The 21,871-nt window shown below is 56.5% G+C and overlaps 1 protein-coding gene and 1 long non-coding RNA gene across 2 annotated transcripts in view; both read right to left on the reverse strand.

Annotated features, from left to right (window-relative positions):
* Positions 1-19,291, reverse strand: part of LOC114817311 (antigen WC1.1-like) — a 38,435-nt gene extending 19,144 nt beyond the window's left edge. The window contains exons 1-18 of the mRNA XM_039914276.1: positions 19,271-19,291; positions 18,001-18,131; positions 16,709-16,857; positions 15,689-16,003; positions 13,239-13,544; positions 11,613-11,711; positions 11,204-11,518; positions 9,358-9,672; positions 8,380-8,421; positions 7,924-8,238; positions 7,625-7,663; positions 7,324-7,362; positions 6,696-6,815; positions 6,218-6,310; positions 5,491-5,565; positions 3,396-3,485; positions 2,923-3,054; positions 2,634-2,789 (exon numbers count right to left, since the gene is read on the reverse strand). Of these exons, the coding sequence (XP_039770210.1) occupies positions 2,634-2,789; positions 2,923-3,054; positions 3,396-3,485; positions 5,491-5,565; positions 6,218-6,310; positions 6,696-6,815; positions 7,324-7,362; positions 7,625-7,663; positions 7,924-8,238; positions 8,380-8,421; positions 9,358-9,672; positions 11,204-11,518; positions 11,613-11,711; positions 13,239-13,544; positions 15,689-16,003; positions 16,709-16,857; positions 18,001-18,131; positions 19,271-19,291 (2,752 nt within the window). The remainder of the gene's footprint in view (positions 1-2,633; positions 2,790-2,922; positions 3,055-3,395; positions 3,486-5,490; positions 5,566-6,217; positions 6,311-6,695; positions 6,816-7,323; positions 7,363-7,624; positions 7,664-7,923; positions 8,239-8,379; positions 8,422-9,357; positions 9,673-11,203; positions 11,519-11,612; positions 11,712-13,238; positions 13,545-15,688; positions 16,004-16,708; positions 16,858-18,000; positions 18,132-19,270) is intronic.
* Positions 2,424-3,485, reverse strand: LOC114817310. Its single transcript, XR_003765170.2, has 3 exons — positions 3,396-3,485; positions 2,923-3,054; positions 2,424-2,789 (listed from the first exon to the last, which is right to left on the reverse strand). It is a non-coding gene; the product is annotated as an uncharacterized LOC114817310 (long non-coding RNA).
* Positions 19,292-21,871: the final 2,580 nt, after the last annotated feature.

A 21,871-nucleotide genomic window follows, 5' to 3' on the forward strand; every position in this document is an offset into this window, starting at 1 on the left:
ACTACACGTCGTCCCCGAGGGCAAACCCGCACACTGCCAGACTCATCTTCACAAGGAGCACAGATGGACAAAATAGCTGCAAACATCAGGCCACAGACAGCTCAGGATACGACTAGGCGGGGTTGGGGAGTTTGCCAGAGGTGGGCTGAAACACTGAATTATAATGAAGAAAATGATGGCGTGCATTTGTTTAAGTGTATATTATGTGCCAAGCACTGTACTAAGCGCTGGGTTAGATACAAGATAATCAAATCAGACTCAATCTGTGTCCCAAGTGTGCTACTAGAGGTGCCCACCAGGCATGAAACCCCCTTCATGAACCCGACCCCTCAACTTCTGTTTGGCGCCTTGAGGAGTAGCCTACCTACAGGGAGAAAAAAAGCCAAAGGGACACACAGGAAGAGAGGAACAGACACGCAGAAGACGGACAAGTAGTGTCACAGTGTCACAGTGTCACAGACAGACTCTGCCATGTAGACGGACAGGCATTCATTCATTCACCCAATCGTATTTTTTGAGCACTTACTATATGCAGGGCACTGTACTAAGCGCTTGGAATGTACAATTCGACCTCAGAAACAAACCCTGCCCAATAACGGGCTTACCGCCTAAACGGGGGAGACAAACAGCAAAAGAAAACAGAACAAAATAAAGTAAGCCTGGTGTAAATATCATCAAGATAAAGAGAATCACAGATATATGCCCATCATTAACAAAATAAATAGAGTAATAAATAATATATATAAATATGCCCAGTGCTGTGGAGAGGGAAAGGGGGAAGAGCAGAGGGCTGGAGAAGGGGGAATCGGGAGGGAAGGAAGAGCAGAGGGAAAGGGAAAGGCAGACACAAGGATGGGTAGGCAGCGGGCAGATAATGGTGGTAGAATGTCAACAGTTCATTCCCGCGACGGTGGGGGAAGGATAAAGTGGCAGGGAGAAAGATGGGGCAGTGAAGAGCACAAAGCAGCCCAGAGAGATAGTAATGGGGCAGAGCTGGGCCTCGAGCCGGCAAACCTGGGGTTGGTCTTCATTCAATCAGAGGGCAGGAGCTTCCCCTGCTCAGAGTCTCACCTGGAATTACTGAAGCTAAATCAGGAGTCGTTGACCCAGGCCCGAGCCTTTTATGAACTGAAGAGGTTTCTGCAGTTACTTACTGTCTGAACGAGGCCTAGATATACCCTCTTCATCCTCTGCTTATGATCGCTCTTTCACCCTCACGGCTCAATACCATCACCCCAGCTGCAAAGTCACCCCAAAGGCAGGAGCTGCGGCAAAACGGGAATCCGTGCATTGCAGTGACTGTCAGGTCATTGCCCTCTGGTTCCAAGTGCTGCAGTCCACTTCCATGGAGATAAAGCAGTGAACTCTGCCTGACCCTGGCACCGGCCAGGAGAGTTACGGCCTCCACAGCTGGGCCGGGGCTGAGGGTGTTACAGGGTTAACCGGAGAGGTCAGGGAGGGGCAGGTTTAGTTTGGGCGCAGCCCTGTTCCCTAGAGGTTCTAATCCTGCCCCTGCCACCACTCCAGGGCAGCCTGGAGCAGATGGCCTGCCCTCTCGGGGGTGGGGGCGTTTCCCAAATGTCGATAGGAGGGCCCTGTCCCGTTAAGGCTCCACACGGAGACACCAGTCTCGGCGGAACACCCAACAGGTTGCTGGGTAAGAGCCATGGCCTCAGGGGAGGAAGTGAGGCCATATCATCATACCCACTGTGGCTTTGTGGAAAGAGCCCAGGCTTGGGACTCAGAGGACGTGGGTTCTAACTGGGCTTTGCCACTTGCCTGCTGTGGGACCTTGGGCAAGTCACTTCACTTCTGGGCCTCAGTTACCTCGTCTGTAAAATGGGGATGAAGACTGTGAGCCCCACGTGGGACAACCTGATTACCTTGTATCTACCCCAGTGCTTAGAACAGTGTTTGGCACACAGTAAGCTCTTAAATACCACGATTGTTATTATTATATTAACACCTGTCTCCCACTCGGGTCTATAAACTCATTATGGGCAGGGAACGAGTCTGTTAATTCTGTTGTACTCTCCCAAGGGATTAGTAGAGTGCTCTGCACATAGGAAGCTCTTAATAAATATCATTGATTAATTCAGATTGGCCCTACTGGTCCTGGGCTGGACAGAGGGAACGAGGGGCAACAGATACAGGCACTGGCCCCCTCCCCTCCAGGATCCGATCTCCCCAAAGCCCCGGGCATCTGGGATAAAGCAAAACGGTCCAGGCTAGTTCTGCCACGGCCATCGGGCACTGTGAATGTCCGTGCTCTCTGCTGCAGCGGGCACAGAGTCGCAGAAGTGGGTCCCCTCTGCACCGTCACTATCAAGATCCAGTCCCACCACGGTCCCCAAACCCGAGAACCCACAGCGAATCTCCCCTTGCCACCCGCGGTCCCGGCATAGTACTGATCCACACAGAACCTCGGGGAGACGTATTTAATGGAAAAAATGGTAAATGCCGATGTCTAAAGGTGTCTGCACAATTCTGGGCAAGGCAGTTTCCCAGAACCAGATGGAAAGGGAGATCCACCGGGTCGGGGCTCCTGTCCTGGGGGCGGTAAGTCTCGGTAGGTGGGGGGGGGGGGGGCAACGACAATCGCGACCCCAGCCCAGCCGGGCGGCAGGGTCAGCGTCCCAGGAGCTGGTCTCGGGGCTCGGCCGCTCTCTCGGGGACGTCCAGGACACAGAGTTCGGCATCGTCGTAGCCCGGGTCCTCGGGGGCCAGCGACCGGTCACCTGTCCCCGCCCCAGGGCCCTCGGCCTCCACTCGGGATGGCAAAGTCCGACCTGGAAGGGGCAAGAGGGAGGCGGGGTGGCGCGGGGGCCGAGGGGCCGCTCTCTCCGCCGGCTCCGGACACAGGCTGTCGCTCCCCCGGCCGCGCTGTCGGGGTCACGAATGGACGGACCCTCCCCCACTCACCTGTCGGGGGGACCCCGCCCCCAGGGACGTCCGCGGGGGGTTCCGGGGCCACCGCATCGCTCAGCGCAGGGTCGGGAACCCCGGCGTCATCGTAGCCGTCGGCCGGGTCCTCCTTGGGGAAGGGGTCTGTGGCTGGGGACCGGGCCGGGAGGGACAGGCTGAGCTGAGGACCCTCCCCCACCCGCGGGCCCGACCCGCCCCGGGATCCAGGGGAGCCGCCCCCGCCCGCGGGAGGGGCTGGGGTCCGGGGCCCCGGGACACGGCCCCCCACGGGATGGCCCGCAGTCCCCCTGCCCGAAGGGATAGCCCTCAGTACCCCTGCCCCACGAGATGGCCCGCAGTCCTCCTGCCCCAGGGGATGGCCCGCAATCCCCCTACCCCACGGGATTGCCCGCCCGCAGTCCCCCTGCCCCCGCGTGGGTCCTTCCCTCGCCCCCCGTGGGGGAGGGCCCGGGAGCCCCGCCCCGGCTCACCGCTGCCCCCTGCCGCTGGGGGGAGGTGGCTGCGCCCGCCGTCCTCCGCCTGGTCGTAGGCCCAGTCCTGCTCCCCGCCGGATCCGCGCTCTGAGCGGCCACAGGACGGACGGCGGAGCCTCACCCGGGGGGCCCTCACCGGGGGGGCCGCGCCTGGCTTCCCCTCAGACCCCCCAACCCGCCCCCCGCTCTCTGCCCATCTGCGGACAGGGGCACCGCCCGCCCGCTCCGTCCCGGGGCCGGGGCCGGGCCCGGGCCCCCAGCGGCCTAGACCCATCTCCCGTCTCCCGGGAACTGGACAGCCGCTCTCCTAGACATCGCCGCACCCCTCCACCGGGAATCTCTCTGATCTCCCTTCCTCTTCTCTCTCCCTGCTCCAGTCTATTCTTCACTCCGCTGCCCCTCTCATTTTTCTGCAGAAACGCTCTGGGCATGTCACTCCCCTTAAAAACCTCCAGTGGTTGCCTATCGACCTCCGCACAAAACAAAAACTTCTCACTCTAGGCTTCAAGGCTCTCCGTCACCTTGCCCCCTCCTACCTCTCCTCCCTTATCTCTTTCCACTGCCCACCCCGCACGCTCCACTCCTCTGCCGTCCACTTCCTCGCCGTCCCCCGTTCTCGCCTATCCCGCCGTCGACCCCCGGGCCACGTCCTGCCGCGGTCCTGGAACGACCTCCCTCCTCACCTCCGCCAAACTAATTCTCTTCCCCTCTTCAAAACCCTACTTAAAAATCACCTCCTCCAAGAGGCCTTCCCAGACTGAGCTCCCCTTTTCCCTCTGCTCCCTCTACCCCCCCTTCACCTCTCCGCAGCTAAACCCTCTGCTCCCCCCTTTCCCTGTGCTCCTCCCCCTCTCCCGTCCCATCCCCTCGGCACTGTACTCGTCCGCTCAACTGTATATATCTTCATCACCCTATTTATTTTGTTAATGAGATGTACATCACCTTGATTCTATTTACTATTGTTTTAATGAGATGTTCTTCCCCTCGATTTTATTTATTGCTATTGTTCTTGTCTGTCTGTCTCCCCCGATTAGACTGTAAGCCCGTCATAGGGCAGGGACAGTCTCTATCTGTTACCGATTTGTACATTCCAAGCGCTTAATACAGTACTCTGCACATAGTAAGCGCTCAATAAATACTATTGAATGAATGAATCTAGTTTCCCAGGACTGAGGGGTGAGAACCGATCCCCCAGAGACTCTCCTGGCCCCTCCAACCCCCACAGTGCTGCCAGAGACACTCCGGCCTGAGGAGAGGCCCTCCGGGGTCTCTCCCCTTTCGTCTCCTCCCAAACCGCTTCCACGTTACTACACTCACTCATCCTCTCCCAACTGGATGACTACATCAGCCTCCTCTCTGACCTCCCAACCTCCTGCCTCTCCCCACTTCACTCCACACTTCACTCCGCTGCACAGATTGTCTTTCTACATAAACATTCAGGGCAGGTCACCCCCTTACTCGAAAATCTCCAGTGGTTGCTTATCAACCTCCATACCACACAAAAACGCCTCAATATTGGCTTCAAAACTCTTCATTCCCTTGCCCCCTCCTATCTCACCTCCCTTCTCTCCTTCTCCAACCCAGCCCACACACTTCGGCCCTCTGGTGCTAATCTTCTCGCTGGGCCTCGATCTCGACTGTCTCACCGCCGACCCCTGGTTCACGTCCTACCTATGGCCTGGAACGCCCTCCCTCCTCAAATCCGACAAACAATCGCTCTTCCCCCCTTCAAAGGCCTACACAAGGCGCACCTCCTCCAAGAGGCCTTCCCAGACTAAGCCTCGCTTCACCTCAGCTCCCCCTCCCTTCCGTGTCACCACGACTCGCTCCCTTTCGTCTTCTCCCCTCTCCCCGCCCCACAGCACTCATGTAAATATGTACATATCTATAATTCTATGTAATTATATTGATACCTGTTTACTTGTATTGATGCCTGTCTCCCCTCTCCCTCCCCAGACTCTGAGCCCGTTGTGGAGAGTGATTGTCTCTCTTTATTGCTGCACTGTACTTTCTAAGCGCTTAGTTCAGTGCTCTACACACAGTAAGCACTCAATAAATACGATGGAAAGAATGAATGAAAGAGTTGAGTTACCTTCGGCTCCTTCCCCCTCCTCGCTGTCCCCAGTGTAATATGGCAGCTGAGCCCCCGAGCCCCAGGACCCGGAGCCTGAATGGGAAATACGGAGACTCGTCCTCGTTCCCCCTTCCTCCAGAACTCCGCGACCCCCGTGTTCCTGGCCGCCTCCTCCACTCCCCGGGGGTCCGCGGACGGAGCCATTCGCGACTAAGGGAGGGGATCAGCAGTGTTGGAGGGGAATAAGGAGCGTATACCACAGTGATGGATGGAACCCGACCGTCCGGGGGGAGAAAATCTCAGGGAGTTCGGGGGAGAAAGACAGCGGTAAGAGTCGTCAGGGCTGAAGCCTCACCTTGGGGTCGCATTGTGATGGCCACTACCCAGGGGAACAGGAGGACTGGGGGTGGGGGGGAACATCACGGGTCTAGGGCTGTCACCCTCCCGGCAAGAGGATGGTAGGACCTGGGGAAATGGCCGAGGGGGTGGCCTCCCTGGCAGTGGGGCTGAAGGACAGGGGGGATGGGATCCCTGGACCTGAGCTCCTTCCTTGGCAGCCCCGGACACTTGTTTCGCTGCAGAGATGGGTCGGTCGCCCAGCAAGGGACCCATTTCCGGGAAAGGACTGTCCCTAAATCGTGGGTTGCTGCAGGACGGGGGCCGGGGGGTGGGGGTGGGGGGTGGCCCACACGGACCCGGGAGTCGAGTAGGGGGCAAACACACACACACACACACACACACACACCTCGGAAGCTCAGCCCGTCCTTCTCCCCCATCAGCGCATATTCGAGCTCCTGGTACACGGCCTCCGAGAGAGAATCGCGGCGTCTGGAGGCGGCTGAGGACGACGATCTCCGCTCAGAAACCTCTCAGAGTCCCAGACTCCCGGGTCCGCTCTCCCACTCGGAACAGGTTTCTCGGCAGGAGCGTGATCCCTCCATGCTGGGCTGGACCCCCGTGTGCCCAACCCCTCCGCCCTGCGGTCCTCCCCTTCCCGCTGCCCCGGGATCCTCCAGCCTGATCCACCCACCCTGTCCGGGCAACGCTCGCACCCAGAACCTCGTCTGATTGGATGTGGGTCTGGGCACCTTCCCGCGAGCCTGGCCGGGCTCTCTCCTTCCCCTCCCGGGGCCTGGTAACTCCTTTCTCGCCTGCCTTGAGCCCTCCCTTCTCCCGGCCCGTTCCCCTCCCGGGCCGCTCCCCGTGTCAGCGGGCAACCCCACCTCTGCGCTGGGCTCTCTGCTGCAGGACCTGAGCCCCCAGGACGGCCAGGACCAGGAAGAGTAGGGCTCCCAGCACGACGCACAGGATCCTCGGTAAGGTGTCCACCGCGGAGCTCGACCCTGACAGTGGAGACACCCAACGGGGCCGTGAGGGCTTCCGAGCTCCGGGCCTTCCCCACCCCTGAGGGGTCCTGGGGCCATGATCCTTCCATGGGGCGGGACCCCACAACCCTCCGTTCATGCTGGGAACTCCCCTCCTTCCAGGTGGAACCTGAATTTTCAACAACCCTCAGTTCACAGACCTTAGATGTGGGGCTTTGGCAACAGCTCATCCAACTAGTAGCCGCCCCACCTCTCCTCCCAGGTCAGAGGCGACACCTCGGGCATGAGGAGGGTTCAGATCCCAGAAGAGAGTCCGGATTCTCGGGTACGGTCAGTCCTACCCACCCCCAACACAGGTCGGAGGCACAAAACCCCATCGACCCCTCGGAGTCGCCCCATCAGAGTGGAGAGCCACCGAAACCCCAAAGACGCAGCACGGTGTGAAACTCCGGAGGGTTCAGTGAGTAGGACGGTCGATGGCGGGACCAGAAGTCTCCGGCCCTTCACCCGCAACCGGGTCAGTTACCTGGGTTGGACGGCGTTGTGACCGTGGTCCCCGGGGCTCCTGCAATGGACAGAGGGCGGGGCCTGAGGCTGGGGTGGGGTCGGGGCCTGTTCGAGTGCCGGGGTCTCCTCAGGAACAAAGTAACCAGGAGGGAGAATCCCACCTCCTCTCCCCGCTCACCCTTCCCTTTTCCAGGGGTTCCCGAGCACCCGTCATGGTGGGTGCCCGTGGCGGCTCAGTTACTGCTAGGATGATGAGCAGAGTTGCAGGTGGGGGACAGGGAGCACTCTGGTCCCCTTTACCTGAGTCGGAGGGCAGTTACCTGGGTCAGGGGTCGATGTCACGGTGGTCCCTGTGATGCCTGCAACAGACAGAGGACGGGACCTGAACCAGGAGCAGAACCTGAACCAGGGCCAGGGAGGCATTGGGAACCACGAAGACCCTCCTACAGATGGTTTCCTCGAATAGACTGCAGAGTCCTTGCTCCCTTCCCTCCTCCCACCAAACATCCATGTTGGGAAACTGGGCTCCGTTTTCCTCGGGCTGCAGACACGTGTGTCACCGGGATCCCCCTCCCCTCGGCTCAGCCCACGGTCCCCTGCCCCGTCCCCCTGCCCTCACCGGAACAATTCACCGCCGCATCTTCCTTGTGCCCGCAGTCACTCTGTCCCCTCGGCCCCGCGGGGCAGTCCAACAGAGAGGCCTCTCGACCCCTGCACGCCACCTCGTCCAACCAGATGGGCCCGGTGCCCGGACCGTACGCGGCCCCCCCGAGGGCGGCCACGGCCGAGCCACAGCCCAGCTGCCGGCACACCACCTCCGCGTTCCTTAGGTCCCAGGAGTCGTCGCACACCGTGCCCCAGGTGCCGTTGTGCCACACCTCCACACGACCCGAGCAGTCGTTGTCACTCCCTTTCACCCGGATACTGAGCCGCTCTGCAAAGAGGCATCCGGGCATCACCGCCGGCAACGAGGGGCGGGGGAGAGAGGTGAGAGCTGGGGGCGGGACAGGGAAAGGGGAAGGGCCGGGGGAAGGACCAGGGGGCTGGGAAGGGACAGGTGGAGAGGCTGACCTACCGGCGCACCTCGCAGATCCCGGGCACTGGATTTTCTCCTTCTCTGGGGAAACACAATGAGGAGACATTAGAGCCGAGTGACAGACCTAGGGGAGAGGTGCTCTCGGGTTGGGGATGAACACGTTGAACTGTCGAAGTGAGCTGACAGAATTTCAGCATCTTTTTGACCACTGATTAGCTAGCACAGATGAACTATAAGGGCAGAAGGGCCTAGGCTAAACCGAGAAGGGCCTTATCACTCTGAATCCACCCAACAGCCCTCGGGAATGGGTCAGCCGGTAACACACCAGCGTTCTCATCGACTCTGGCAAAACTGATCAGTTGTTGACACCGGGCTTGTAACTGACGGTCCTGGACCCACCCTGAGGGGTCTCAGCAGGACCGGGCCCCGCCGACCAACAGACTGTAAACCAACCACCAGGCAGCAACCAGCCGAGACCCCATGGAGGAACGGAGCAGGGAAGACCCAGGATTCCAGCCCTGAGGGGGTCTCCACTCATTACTAATGTTTACCGTGCCCGAGTCTAGGGAAGAGTCCGTGGATCTCTGTGGGAAAGGATGGCTGGGTAGGGGACACCCTGGCTGAGAGCCAGGTAAATAAAATCCCAGCCAGTTAGACTGGCCGACGCTCAAACGTCAAATCGGGGTGAAGATCCTCTCGGGGACTGGGAACGGGTCACCGCCTCAGTGCACGTGCCCGGTGTCCGGCCCGGCAGATGGGAGTTTGGGCACAGCTCGGGCAGCAGCTGTTTTCTCCCGCAGGCCCTGCTCAAGGGCCAGGAATCCCTCACCACCTCCCGCAGGTGTGAATCGAGGGTCAGGCAGCCCTTCATTTCGCAGCCCTTCACTTCCCTGCAGCTGTGGAAGCGCCGTGCCTCTGGGCTGCAAATGGTGGGCGGGTGAACAGGTGACCGGTTGGGACAGACAGGTGGAGATTTCAGAAGGACACACTTATGGACAGCAACAGACAGGGAGTCACCTGCACATTCAATTTGGGCTTCTTCTCCTTCAGAGCAGGACTCCTCGTTCCAGGGGTCAGACGGGCACTCCCAGAGGGTGGGGTCACCAGCTCGACATTCGATCTTATCGACCCACCGAGGTTTAGACCCTTTCCCATAAATGTCACTAGTCACTATGTTCCCGCTGTCCCCACAGCCCAGCTGCCGGCAGATCACGCCCGCGGTGACTTCCCGCATGGAGTTGATGCACACGACCCCCCACGTGCCGTTGTATAAAACCTCCAGACGCCCGGCACAGGGCGAGGTCTTGCTGACCAGCCTCAGGTCCAGGAATTCTGCAGAGGAGATCGGGGATGGACGGTCCAGTCAGAGAGGGCGTTTTCACCCCAAACTTCGTTCCTGAAGGGGACTGAGAAGCGGTTTCCTGACCCTCCTCTGGGGCCCTTCAAAGCCCCATCGTGTTCCAGGCTTCCATCTGGTCTCTGGGAGTCTAAGTGTCTCCCTCCCTCTGCCCCTTCTCCCCTAGTCGCCCGTGGCTGCCAGCCTAGCTCTGCTCACCCAGGGACAGGGGGTGTGGACCCTTCGGTGTGGGGATTCACCTTGAACCCTGAGAAACAGCAGGGACTAAAGGAAAGATCGCGGACCTGGGTTTCAGAGGACATGGATTCTAAGTCCTGTCCTGCCACTTCAATCGATCAATTGTATTTATAGAGCGTTTATTGTGTGCAGAGTACTGTATTAAGCATTTTGGAGAGTACAATAGAACAACAGAACAGACACGTTCCCTGCTCACAACGAACAGGCATGTTTCCCTGCCCATTACTGCTTTACAGTCTAGAGGGGGAGACAGACATCAATACAAATAAAGATGTACAAAGGTGTCGGTGAAGCCAAGGTTGGATAATGTTTCCAAGCAAAGGGGATGGTCGACAGTGTTGAAGGCAGTTGAGAAATTGAGGAGGATTAGGATGGAGTAGAGGCTGTTGGTTTTGGCAAGAAGGAGAATACTGGTGACCTTTGAGAGGGCAGTTTCTGTGGAGTGAAGGGAAGGGAAGTCATAATTGGAAGGGGTCAAGGAGAGAATCGGAGAGGAACTTGAAACAGCAGGTGAAGACACCTTGCTCAAGGAGTTTGGAGAGGAACGGAAGGAGGGAGATGGGGTGATAACAGGAGGGAGCGTTTGGGGGGAAGGGAGGGTCTTTTCAGGATAGAGGAGATGTGTGAAAACAATAGGGAAGAAGCCATTGGCAAGTGAACAGTCAAAGATGGGGGTCTAGGAGGGAAGGATGGTGTTTTCCTCCCCCTCTAGACTGTAAACTAGTTTATGGGCAGGGAACACGTCTGCTAATTCTGTTGCATTGTATTCTCCCGGGCGCCTAGTACGGTACTCTGCACGTAGTAAGCGATCAATAAAAACGGTCGATTGATGGGCCAAATGCGAAGGGATGGGGTCAGATTCGGAGGTGGAGTGGGTGGATTTCGAGAGAAGACTGGTCTGCTGGGTGATTTCGAACAAGTGACCTAACTTCCCTGAATCATGGTTACCTCACCTGTAAAATGACAATTAAGACTGCGCTCCATGGGGGACACGGAGTGCATCCATCCTGATTAGCTTGTATCAATCAATCGATGCAATTTTTTGAGCATTTACTATGTGCAACGCACTGTTCTAAGTGCTTGGGAGAGTACAATAACAAAAGAATTAGCAGACAAGTTCCTGCCTATAATGAGATAACAGTCTCTACCCCAGCGCTTAGTACAGTGGACCGACACAGAGTAAGGCGTGAACAGATACCATTAAAAAAAAACCCAACCCTCGGTCAGCTTCGCAGCGGCGGGAGCTTGGGGTGCGGGTGCGGGGCTTACCTGAGCAGATCGCTCCCGCGTCCTCCTTGTGCCTGCAGTCGTGGCGGCCCCAGCCCCCCGACGGGCACCGCCCCAGGTGCGACTCGTTCCCGGAGCAGCGCAGCTCGTCCAGCCAGATAGGCCCCTCCCCCGGCCCGAAGCGGGCGGCCCCGGGGGCGCTCACGGCGACCCCGCAGCCCAGCTGTCGGCACACCACCTGGGCGTCGCTCACGTCCCACCCGTCGTCGCACACGGTGCCCCACGTCCCGTTGTAGAAGATCTCCACGCGGCCGGCGCAGCTCCCGCCGCCGTCCGCCAGGCGGAGCTGTGGAGCCCCTGCGGGACGAGGTCCCCGTCAGTGCGCATGCCCATAGCGGGGGAAGGGGGCCGAAGGGGGGATAGGACGGGGCGGTGGGGGCGGGGCTCTCACCTGTGCACTCTGCAGCGCCCCCCTGTGGGCCCCCGGGCCCGGCCGGCTCCCACGTGGACACGTTGCACTGCGGGGACGGCGACGGGAGGGTCCCGTTTCCTGCGGACATTGCGGTCATCAGCCCCGGGGACGGGAGGGAGAGGGGCAGAGGCGGGGGATGGGCCCTGGGGCAAGTCCGAGAAGGGAATGTCCCTCGGCGGGGTCACCATAATGGGCAGGAATGTGAGGGTGACGCCGCTGAGCCCATTTCACTCCGGTCTCCAGGCCCGCCCAACGTTGTTGGGCAGGGATTGTCTCTATCTGGTGGCGAATTGTGCATTCCAAGCGCTTAGTACAGTGTCCTGCACGTAGTAAGCGTTCAGTAATTACGACTGAATGAATGAAGGGAGCAATCTTGCCCACCTCCCTGAAAGCTGAATGAGGTGGCGACTGCCATCTGGGCAGGGAACACGTTTAAGCCTTCCATAGCTTAGGTGGTAGAGCCTAGGACTGTAGTGGTTGCCTCTCAGTCATCCTTAGGTCGCTGGTTTGATTCCAGCTAGAAGGACTTTGGTTTTCCTCCCCTCAGCTGAGCCCCCTTTCCCTCTGCTCCCCCTCCCCTCCCCACCCCATCTTCTGCTCCTCCCCCTTTCCCCTCCCCTCAGCACTATGCTCATTTGTATATATTATTCATTACCCTATTTATTTTGTTAATGAGGTGTGCATCCCCTTGATTCTATTTATTGTGATAATGTTGTCTTGTTTTTGTTTCGTTCTGTTTTGCTGTCTGTCTCCCCCATTTAGACTGTGAGCCCGTCACTGGTCAGGGATTGTTTCTATCTGTTGCCGAATTATCCATTCCAAGTACTTAGTACAGTGCTCTACCCATAGTAAGCGTTCAATAAATATTATTGAATGAATGACTGAATCTGAGCCCGCCTGGGGAGGAACACTGAGGGGGACGGGGGAGGTGAGCGCCAGCTCTCGTGCCGGTGCTGGGTGTGGGATGGGTAAAGGCGATAGCAGGCAGGTGGCCATGGGGGTGGAAGGAGAGCTTCCTGGTGGGTCTGAAGGCACCGCTGATTGGAAGGCTGGGATGAGACTGGGTTTGGAGGCTGCGGGAGGGGTTGGAGCTGCAGGAGAAGATTCGACTTTGTCTCTTCTGTTGTGATAGGGGGTGCTGGGTGCAATGGAGTGGGGTTTTGGGGGGTATTCTTGTTTTTTGTGTTGTGTTAGTCTTTCATCCCACCTTGTGTGTCTCCCCCCTTATAGTCTTAGATTTTGAGCCCCTTGAGGGCCAGGGACCATGTCTAATTGCCAGCTTTATATTATTTCCCAGTGTTTCATACAATGGTCTGGAAATAGTAAATGCTCGATGAACACTACTCCTGTGACCACTACACTGTGTGCTGGAAGAGAATCCTGAGGGAGCATTCGAGGAGGAGAAGGAGTTGAAGACACTGGAATGGGGAGTTGGGTAAGGGGTCCCCTTTGGGTCCAGTACCCGCTTTGGGAACCCCATGTTTCACTCTCGTGCCAACAACCCCAACCAGTTCCTTCCTAGCAGCTCGTCTCTCTCAGGAACCTTCCTGCGTCAGCTCCGTCTCCCCCGTGGTGGAGACCCCTGCCCGCCTTCCCCCTCCTCACCTGAGCAGATCACCGCGGCCACGTTTCCATGAGAACAGGGAGGGGCTCCCAGGACGGTCACAGGACAATCCTTCAGATCGGTCTCTGATCCTGAACAGTAAAATGTTTCTTTCCACACGGTGCCGTCTCCTTCTCCGAACTCCGCCCCTCCGGGGGCCGACAAGGCAAAGCCACAGTCGAGCTGGTGGCACAGGACGTTGGCATCTGCCAGGTCCCAGCGGTCGGCACAGAGGCTTCCCCAGGACCCGACCACCTGGAACTCCACTCTGCCCTCACAGCGGGAGCTGCCGTTCACCAACCTGAACCCTGGGGAGGGGGAGATGGGAGTCAGAGAAGGCTAGAAGTTCTAATTCCACCCCAAACCCTCTCTGCCCTGGGAAGGGGGGACAGGTTGAAGGTGAAGGAGGGGGAGATAGAGGGGTAACCCTCTAATCAGCAGCTTCGCCTAGTGGAAAGAGCACGGGCCTGGGAGTCAGAGACTCCCAGCACTGCCACTTGTCTGCTGTTTGACCTTGGGTAAGTAACTTCTTTTCTCTGGGCTTCAGTTACCTCATCTTTAATAGTAGTGTTAGACGAGCCTCATGTGGGATGTATACAATGTCCAACCTGATTTTCTTGCATCTACACCAGCCGTTAGTACAGTGCCTAGCATACAACATAGCGAGCCCTTAAATACCATGAAGAAAAAAACAAAACCTGACCTCAGTTTACCCTGAGGAATGGGAGATGGGATTTATTGCTGCCCAGATCGTTTTTCTAAAAGGACTTCAGTCCTTATTTCCCTAGTGGTTGCTCATCCACCTCCACGTCAGACAGATACTCCTTACCATCGGCTTTAAAGCTCTCAATCACCTTGCCCTCTCCAACCTTACCTCTCTGATCCCCTACTATGACTCAGCCCGTGTACTTCACTCCACTGACAACCTACTCATTGTACCTCGACTTTGTCTATCTTGCTGCCGCCAACCCGTAGCACACATCCTGCCTCTGGCCTGAAACTCACTCCCACTTCATATCCAACAGACCACCCCTCGCTCCACCCTCAAAGCCTTATTACAATCACATCTCCTTTCCTAAGCCCTCATTTCCTCTGCTCCCTTCTGTTCCACCCTTGCACTTGGATTTGTACCCTTTATTCATCCCTCACTCATGGTTGTCCATGGTTGCCCATGAACCTCTATGTCAAAAACTCTTTACCAGCAGCTTTAGAGCATTCAACCACCTTGTCCCCTCCTACATTATCTCTCTGGTCTCCTGCTACAACCCACCACCACCATGCTCATTTTGTTCCTCTAATGTCAACCTACTCACTGTAAATTGATTTCATCTCTTTTTTTATGGTATTTGTTAAGCACTTACTCTGTGCCTGGCAGTGTTCTAGGTGTTGGGGTAGATACCCGGTCCGAGATTGGACACAGTCCATGTCCCTCAAGGGGCTCAAAGTCTTTACAGATGAGATATTTGAGGCACAGAAAAATTAAGTGACTTTCCCAAAGTCACACAGCAGAAGAGCGGTGGAGCCAGGATTAGAATCCAGGTCCTTCTGACTCCCAGGCCTGTGCTCTTTCCACTAGGTCATGCTGCTTCTCTTGTCACCAACCCCTAGCCTACATCCTACCTCTGGCCTGAAACTCCCTCCAATTCCATATCCAACAAACCATCCCTATCTCCACCATCAAAGTCTTATTAAAATCACATCTCCCTCCCTGACTAAGCTCTGGTTTCCTCTACAACCTTCAGTGCCACCTTTGTGCTTGAATTTCTACCATTTATTCACCCCACCATCAGCCACACAGCTCTTAAGCACATAACTGTAACTTATTTATAATTATAATTGTTTCCCTGTCTGGACCCCAAGGTCCTTGTGGACAGGGAACAGGTCTACCAAATTGTTATATTGTATTCTCCCAAATACTTAAAACAGTGTTCTGCATACATTAAGTACTCAGATATGATTGATGAATTGATTGATTGAGGTTGAAGAGTCCAACCCCAGTCTGGACCCAACCCTGGTGGGAGGAGGGAAGAGTGAGGAGTAGGGGCAGGTTGGAGGGTCCAGCCCCTCAGTGACCCTGTATATCCTGGGGACGGTGAGCAGGGTCAGATCATAGGGTCAAGTCCCTTCAGGGATGCTGTATACCCTGGGAAGGGTGAGGGTGGGCAGGTAGGAGGTTCCAGCCCCTGCAGAGACCCTGTGTGCTCTGGGGAGTGGGAGGGGAGGGCAAAGAGGAGGTGTAGTTTGGAGGGTCCAGACTTGCCAGGACCTTGTAAACGCTGGGGAGGGGGAAGAGAAGTTGGGGAGGAGGGGCAGGTCAGAGAGTCCAGCCCCGGCAAGGGACTTTGTGAACTCTGGGGAGGGGGACGAGGCAGCGGGAAGGAGGGGCAAGGTGGAGGGTCCAGCCCCAGCCTAGCACAAACTGAGTGGGTGTGTGATGTATCTGCAATCTCACTTGAGCAGATGACTCCAACGTCCCTGCTGTGGTTGCACATCCTCTCTGGACGGGACTCTCTGGAACAGTCTTGCAGGAGGGACTCATGCCCCACACACCGGAAGTCTTCGTCCCAGACTGGCCCTTCGCCCTCTCCGAAATGGGCTCCCCCCAGGACAGAGTCGGCCACCCCACACTGCAGCTGCTGGCACAGGACAGCCGCGGCCTCCAGAGAGAAGTGGGAGTCGCAGACCGAGCCCCACATGTCTCCGTGGAGCACTTCCACTCTTCCTCTACACAGCCAGGGACTCCCAGCCAACCGGGGCAGCCTGTCTCCTGGGAAATAGCAAGGATCCCGCTGTCAGAGACCTTCCCCACCGACCCAGCCCCTGCCTCTAGACAGGTCACTATTAGCTATTCAACCTGCATCCACTCCCTCCCTGGGAAACCTATTCCCCAGTTCACAGCCCCATCACCTACACCTTGCTCCTGCATTTGGAGAAAATTTCTCCTAGTTCTTTGGAAGTGGCATGACCTTTGTGGGGTGCTCTGAGGACCAGGAGAACTGGACAGCTTCCTCCCCCAAGGACCCCCACTGAGTTCTTTCATTTCATTTCCTTTCTCTTTCCTTTTCCTCATTCTTCTTCATACCTGAATGCACAGCAGGGGGCTAGGACTTGGTCAGGAGGAGACCCCTGCAGAATGAACCATTCAGAAAAAAGGAACAAAATTGGGCTTGGGCTGATGGGACATTTCCCCTTCCTGCTGGAATCTCAGCAGCCATAGCCACAGTAGGGGATCCTGCCCAGGCTGCAGCCTGCCTTCCTAAGGACACCTCCGGCTCTCCTCCCTGCTTCCTGGCCAAAATTCCTGGCCCCAAGACCCTGTAAGTAGTTGCCTGATCAGGGAGTCCCAGGACCCTAGGAGCTCCATCAGGTTTGTCTTTGGGCCCATTGAACGAGGCTTTGTTGACCCCATCACCCCTAGTCCCCCAGCTTCCCCACAGGTTTTCCCTATCCCTAGAAGGATTCTTTCACTCACCCAGACTGAAGGAGTCTCCCAGGGCTGGCTGCAGGCCAGAGCACACCACCTGGACCCCATCCTGTCTCTGGTCAGCTCCCACTGCAGGCTCAGGGGGCCCAGATTCACCCTGGATCCTGACAGCCACACTAGGGTAACCATCCCATCGCCTGGTAAAAAGAGCATGGGCCTGGGAATCAGAGGGCCTGGGTTCTAATCCCAGCTCTGCCAGTTACTCACTGTGTGACCTTGGGCAAGCCATTTAACTTCTCTGTGCCTCAGTTTCCTCAACTGTATATTGGAAATTAAATACCTGTTTTCCCTCCTATTTACACTGTGCACCCATGTTGTACAGCAACTATGTCTGATCTACTTAACTCGTACCTACCCCAGCACTTAGAATAGTGTTTGACACAGGAAGCACTTAACAACCATAAAAAAAATTGACCTGGAGGTAAAAGGACCAGCTGCCCCATCCACTCTCAGGAGTCCCCTTATGGCCAAGGGGAAAGGGAGCTGGAGCAGAAGAGAAGTTCACGGAGGGGCACTGATTGTGGGGGCAAGGAGAGTGAAGACACCACAGCAGGGTGAGCTGGGGGACTTCCAGCCTCGCTCATTCCAGTCCTCTGGAAAGATCTAAAATGGAGGCTTTCTGGCCTGCTTGCTCCCTGAAGCCTGCACCTTCCCTTCACATCTCAGCCCTTTTTCATTATGGAGAGTTTGCAGCTCTGCTGGAGCAGACCTCTGTGGACCAAGAAAAGTGTAGGGCTGGGCACGGTCACTATCCCAGGCACTTACCTGGCCCTGGCCTGACTGAGAAACCAAATTTCTGGCAAAGCCCGACTAGGGGAGTCTGGGGTGCTACGTTGGGTTGTTCTTGGAGCCAGGGCCTACCTTCCCTGTCTCTGCCCTTTGTCTCCTGCCCAGAATTCCTAGTCCCAAGACTGTGTCAGTGGTTGCCTGACCAGGGAGCCCCAGGACCATCAGAGCTCAGCCAGATTTTCTTTTGGTCCAACCGAGCTGTGTCTTGTTGCCCCTGGGTTCTCCCCAAAGGTTTTCCTGACTTCTAGGAGGGCTATCCCACCCACCCAACTAGTGGTGGGCCTGCAGCTGCAGGATCTGGAGCCAACTGGGTGGTTTGAGTCCTAGGAAGCCGGCACTAATCTCAGCAGAGGCTCCGGTCTGAGGTCGATGGGGAAGCAGGGTGCTTTGCAGCCAAGTTGGTCTCCTATGCTTCCTCTTCCATCACCTTCGGTTCTACCCAGACCCCTAGGGGCTCCCCCATCCTGACATTATTCCTGGCTGAAGGTCACCTCCAGGTGTGGCTGCAGGCCAGAGCAGACCTCCTGGGCCCCTCCTTCTCCCCAGTCGGCTCCACTGCAGGCCTGGGGGACCCAGATTCAGCCAGGCCTCTGACAGCCACAACAAGACAGCCATCCTGTGGCTAGTGGAAAGACCATGGGCCTGAGAGTCAGAGGACCTGGATTCTAATTCGAGTTCTGCCAATTGCTTGAATGAATGAATGAATGAAAAGCAGGGGATCCTGCCTGGCCTTCAATTGCTTGCCATGTGATTTGGGGAAAGTCACAATTTCTCTGTGCCTCAGATTCCTCCACTGTAAAATGGGGATTAAATATCTGTTCTCATTCCTATTCCCACTAGGAGCTCCACATTGTAATAGTAATAATAATAATGTTAGTATTTGTTAAGCACTTACTATGTGCAGAGCACTGTTCTAAGTGCTGGGGTAGATGCAGGGTAATCAGGTTGTCCCACGTGAGGCTCACAGTCTAAATCCCCATTTTACAGATGAGCTAACTGAGGCACAAAGAAGTTAAGTGACTTGCTCACAGTCACACAGCTGACAAATGGCAGATCACGATTTGAACCCATGACCTCTGACTCCCAAGCCCGTGCTATTTCCACTGAGCCGCACTGCTTCTCTGGTAGGCAGGGACTATTTCCAACCTAATTAGCTTGTACCTACCCCAGCACTTAGAACAGTAGTTAACACATAGTGAGTGCATAATAAATACTATAAAAAAACTAAAATTGACCTGGGGATGAAAGGACCATCTGCCTCAACCACACTCGGGTGCGTCTTTGTAGCCAAGGGGAGAGGGAGCTGGAGCAGAGGGCTAGCACAGATAGGGGCCTCATTTGTGGGGGTGAGGGGATCGAGGGGCCCCCACAACTCTGTGAGCTGGGGGACTCCCAGCCTCACTCATCCCAGAGCTCTGACAAGAATCGACAGCCTCCTGTCTAGACTGGAAAGATCTAAAATTGCAGCTTTCTGGCCTGCTCACTCTCTGAAGCCTGCGCCCTCACAGTCTACATCCCCCTTCACATCTCAGCCCCTTTTCAGCATGGAGAATTGGCAGCTCTGCTAGACTCGAACCCAGTGGGCCAATGACTGAGTGGGGACCTGCCATTCCTCCCCTCCCAGGCCCATTCCCTGCCTAACCCAGAAACCCAATTCCTGGGATAGCCCAGCCTGGGAAGTCCAGTATCTATGTTGGGTCATTCCTGGGGCCGAGGTTCATTCGGGGCTTCCTGCAGGGGGGTGGATGGACTCAGACTTACCTGAGCACCGCACTCCGGCATCCCGGCTGTGGGAACAGTAATCCTCCTGCTCCCATTGAAACCGACTGCAGTCCCAGAGAGCCTTCTCTTTTCCCTGACAGTTCAGATAATACACCCAAACACGCCCAGATCCTAGTCCATATGTGGCCCCTTTTGGGGCACTGACCACCATCCCGCACTCCAGCTGTCTGCACACCACAGCTGCATCATTCTCATCCCATTGAGCGTCACATAATGTCCCCCACTGTCCATTATGTTCCACCTCCACACGCCCCTCACATGGGCTCTCTCCATCCGCCAGCCTCAGGTCATCAGTCGCCGCCCCTGAAACACAGACCACTCCATGTGGGTCACAGGGGAGACCCCAATCCTGCTCCCCCCTCACCCCTCCACTCCGGGCCAGCCCCAGCTCCCTGCCTTCCATGTGGGTCCCCCAGAGGCTTGTCTGTTGGCTCAGGAGACCACAGGCCACAGCGGGGTGATCTGGTCCCCACTCCCAGAGAGCAGCACCCTGTTTGGTCCAGGTTAGGGTCAGGGAAAAGAACCAGTTCTGACTGGGATGGAGTCAGCTCACTGGAGACTGCATGGAGAGAAGATATGGGGTGGGTGATGAGGGCAGGACATGGACTCCTGGATATTGAGGCACTGGGGGTTGGGGGGAAGGAGGCAAGGCAGGGAGAGGCTTGAGGGCAATAATCTGTTCGTGGGAAGGGACAGTGTCAAGAATTAGTTCTTCAACAACATTTCCAAAATCTTCTCCATCCAACTGACCACCACGCCAGATCCACCTTGACTCTTCCTTCCACTTCCTCACTGACCTTGTGCCTCCACTTCTCCCTCTCTAGTCCACACTTCACTTTGCTGCCCAGATTTTTTGCCTTTAAGCCTCACTCTGCACACAACTCCCCACTCCTCAAAACCTCCAGTTGTCACCCATCCTTTTCCACCTCAAAAAAGAAACTCCTCCCCATCAGCTTTAAGTCAATAAACTTTTTCCCTCCTACCAATCCTTGCTCTTCTCCCACAACAACCTTGCACTCTTTGTTCCTCTCAAAGCCACCTACTCCCTATGCCTCCTGCCTCCAACCTTTTCCCTCATGCCCATCCTCAAAGTCCTTCTGAAATTACACAACCTCCAGAAGACCTTTGCTAATTAATATCATCTCTCCAATTCCTATTTCCCAATTGACAATTCAGCCCTTCCCTGGCACATAGTACTTAAAAACTCAAAACTCCCTTAAGTATTTACAAATACCCAGTATTCCTAATCTAAATCTTCATACTCTTAACTTTACACTTTAAATTATTTGTCTGTTTCCTCAACTAAATTTTGAGCTCCTTAAGGCTCATGTCGATTAATTTTGTTGCCCTTTCCTTCAACAAGCTCTCAAGAGACTACTGATTGAAAGGATCAGGACAATGGGCCCATTTCTCTGTAAGCAGGACCTCAGCCTCACCAGTCCCATTCCTGCCTCCTTGCTGGAGTGCCCTGATGCCATCATGCCACTCCTTAGGGCCCAGCCTCCCCATGGCCATCCTACCCCAGCCCCCAGGACTCGGAACAAACCCCATGAAAGGGCACTAGAGCCGCTGAGCAAGATCAGACCTCCTGGGGTCTGGGCTTGTGGTGGGGCAGGGAACAGGGTTGGATGGGGACTGAACCATCTACCCTGAGACTCCTCAAACGTCATCCTGAACTGTGGTGTCCCTGATGGGACAAGAACTCAATCCCTTGGACTCAGCTCTGGCCAGTACTCCAGACTGGGCCTTGGCAAAACCATTTCCCCCACCGGGCCCACCTTACCCATGCTGCCTGCCTAGCCCCAAGCCCAGACTGCAGAGGATAGAAGGACACTTACTTGGGATGACCAACAGGAGACTGAAGACCAGGACACTGAGGGCCTGAGCAGAGGGTTGTCTCCACACGGCCATCCCGACCCCACACCCTCCTTCCAGGCCTTCTGTGCCCTCTCCGTGGGGCCGCACAGTGTATGAAAGCGGAAGCCAGGAAATGGGAGGGAAATTTATAAATCCAGCCCTCCCCCGCACCCCACCATACCCCCGGATAGGAGCCAATAGGAGCCCCCTTTACCTTTTCAGACGTTATCAGAACCTCCATCTGCCCTGTGCACAGCTCCCAGGGCCAATAGGATCCTGAACCCCCCAGGGATCGCCATATATGAGCAAAGAGGCTGTGTGACACCAAGCACCCCCTTGCCACAGGGACCAGTGACCCACCTCTTGGGGCCTGGGGTTGTTGCTGCACCTCCTGCCATGGGATCTGCCTTCCCGGTCTGACCCCAACTCCTACCGGGCAGCCCATCCAGTGACTCTCTGTGATCCCCAGGGACGGGCCTCGTCCATACCCTCAGCCATGCCCAACTGGACCCTCCCTCCAGCCCCCACCCCCCCACCTACATTCCCCCCCAAAAAACCCACAATCTCCCTTCAGTCTCCTTCAGCCCCTGCACCCACACCCTTTCACCCCACCCTTTGTTCCCCAGCTTAGGTCTCCTTTGTTTCCCTTGTTCCTGGTTGACTGATCCTCTTTGTGACTGGCTGGTCACCACTTGCTCTCTCTGCTATAATGCATCTGTAGGG

This window comes from Ornithorhynchus anatinus, chromosome 16 (assembly GCF_004115215.2).
Source record: "Ornithorhynchus anatinus isolate Pmale09 chromosome 16, mOrnAna1.pri.v4, whole genome shotgun sequence".
NCBI classification, from domain to species: Eukaryota; Metazoa; Chordata; class Mammalia; order Monotremata; family Ornithorhynchidae; genus Ornithorhynchus; species Ornithorhynchus anatinus.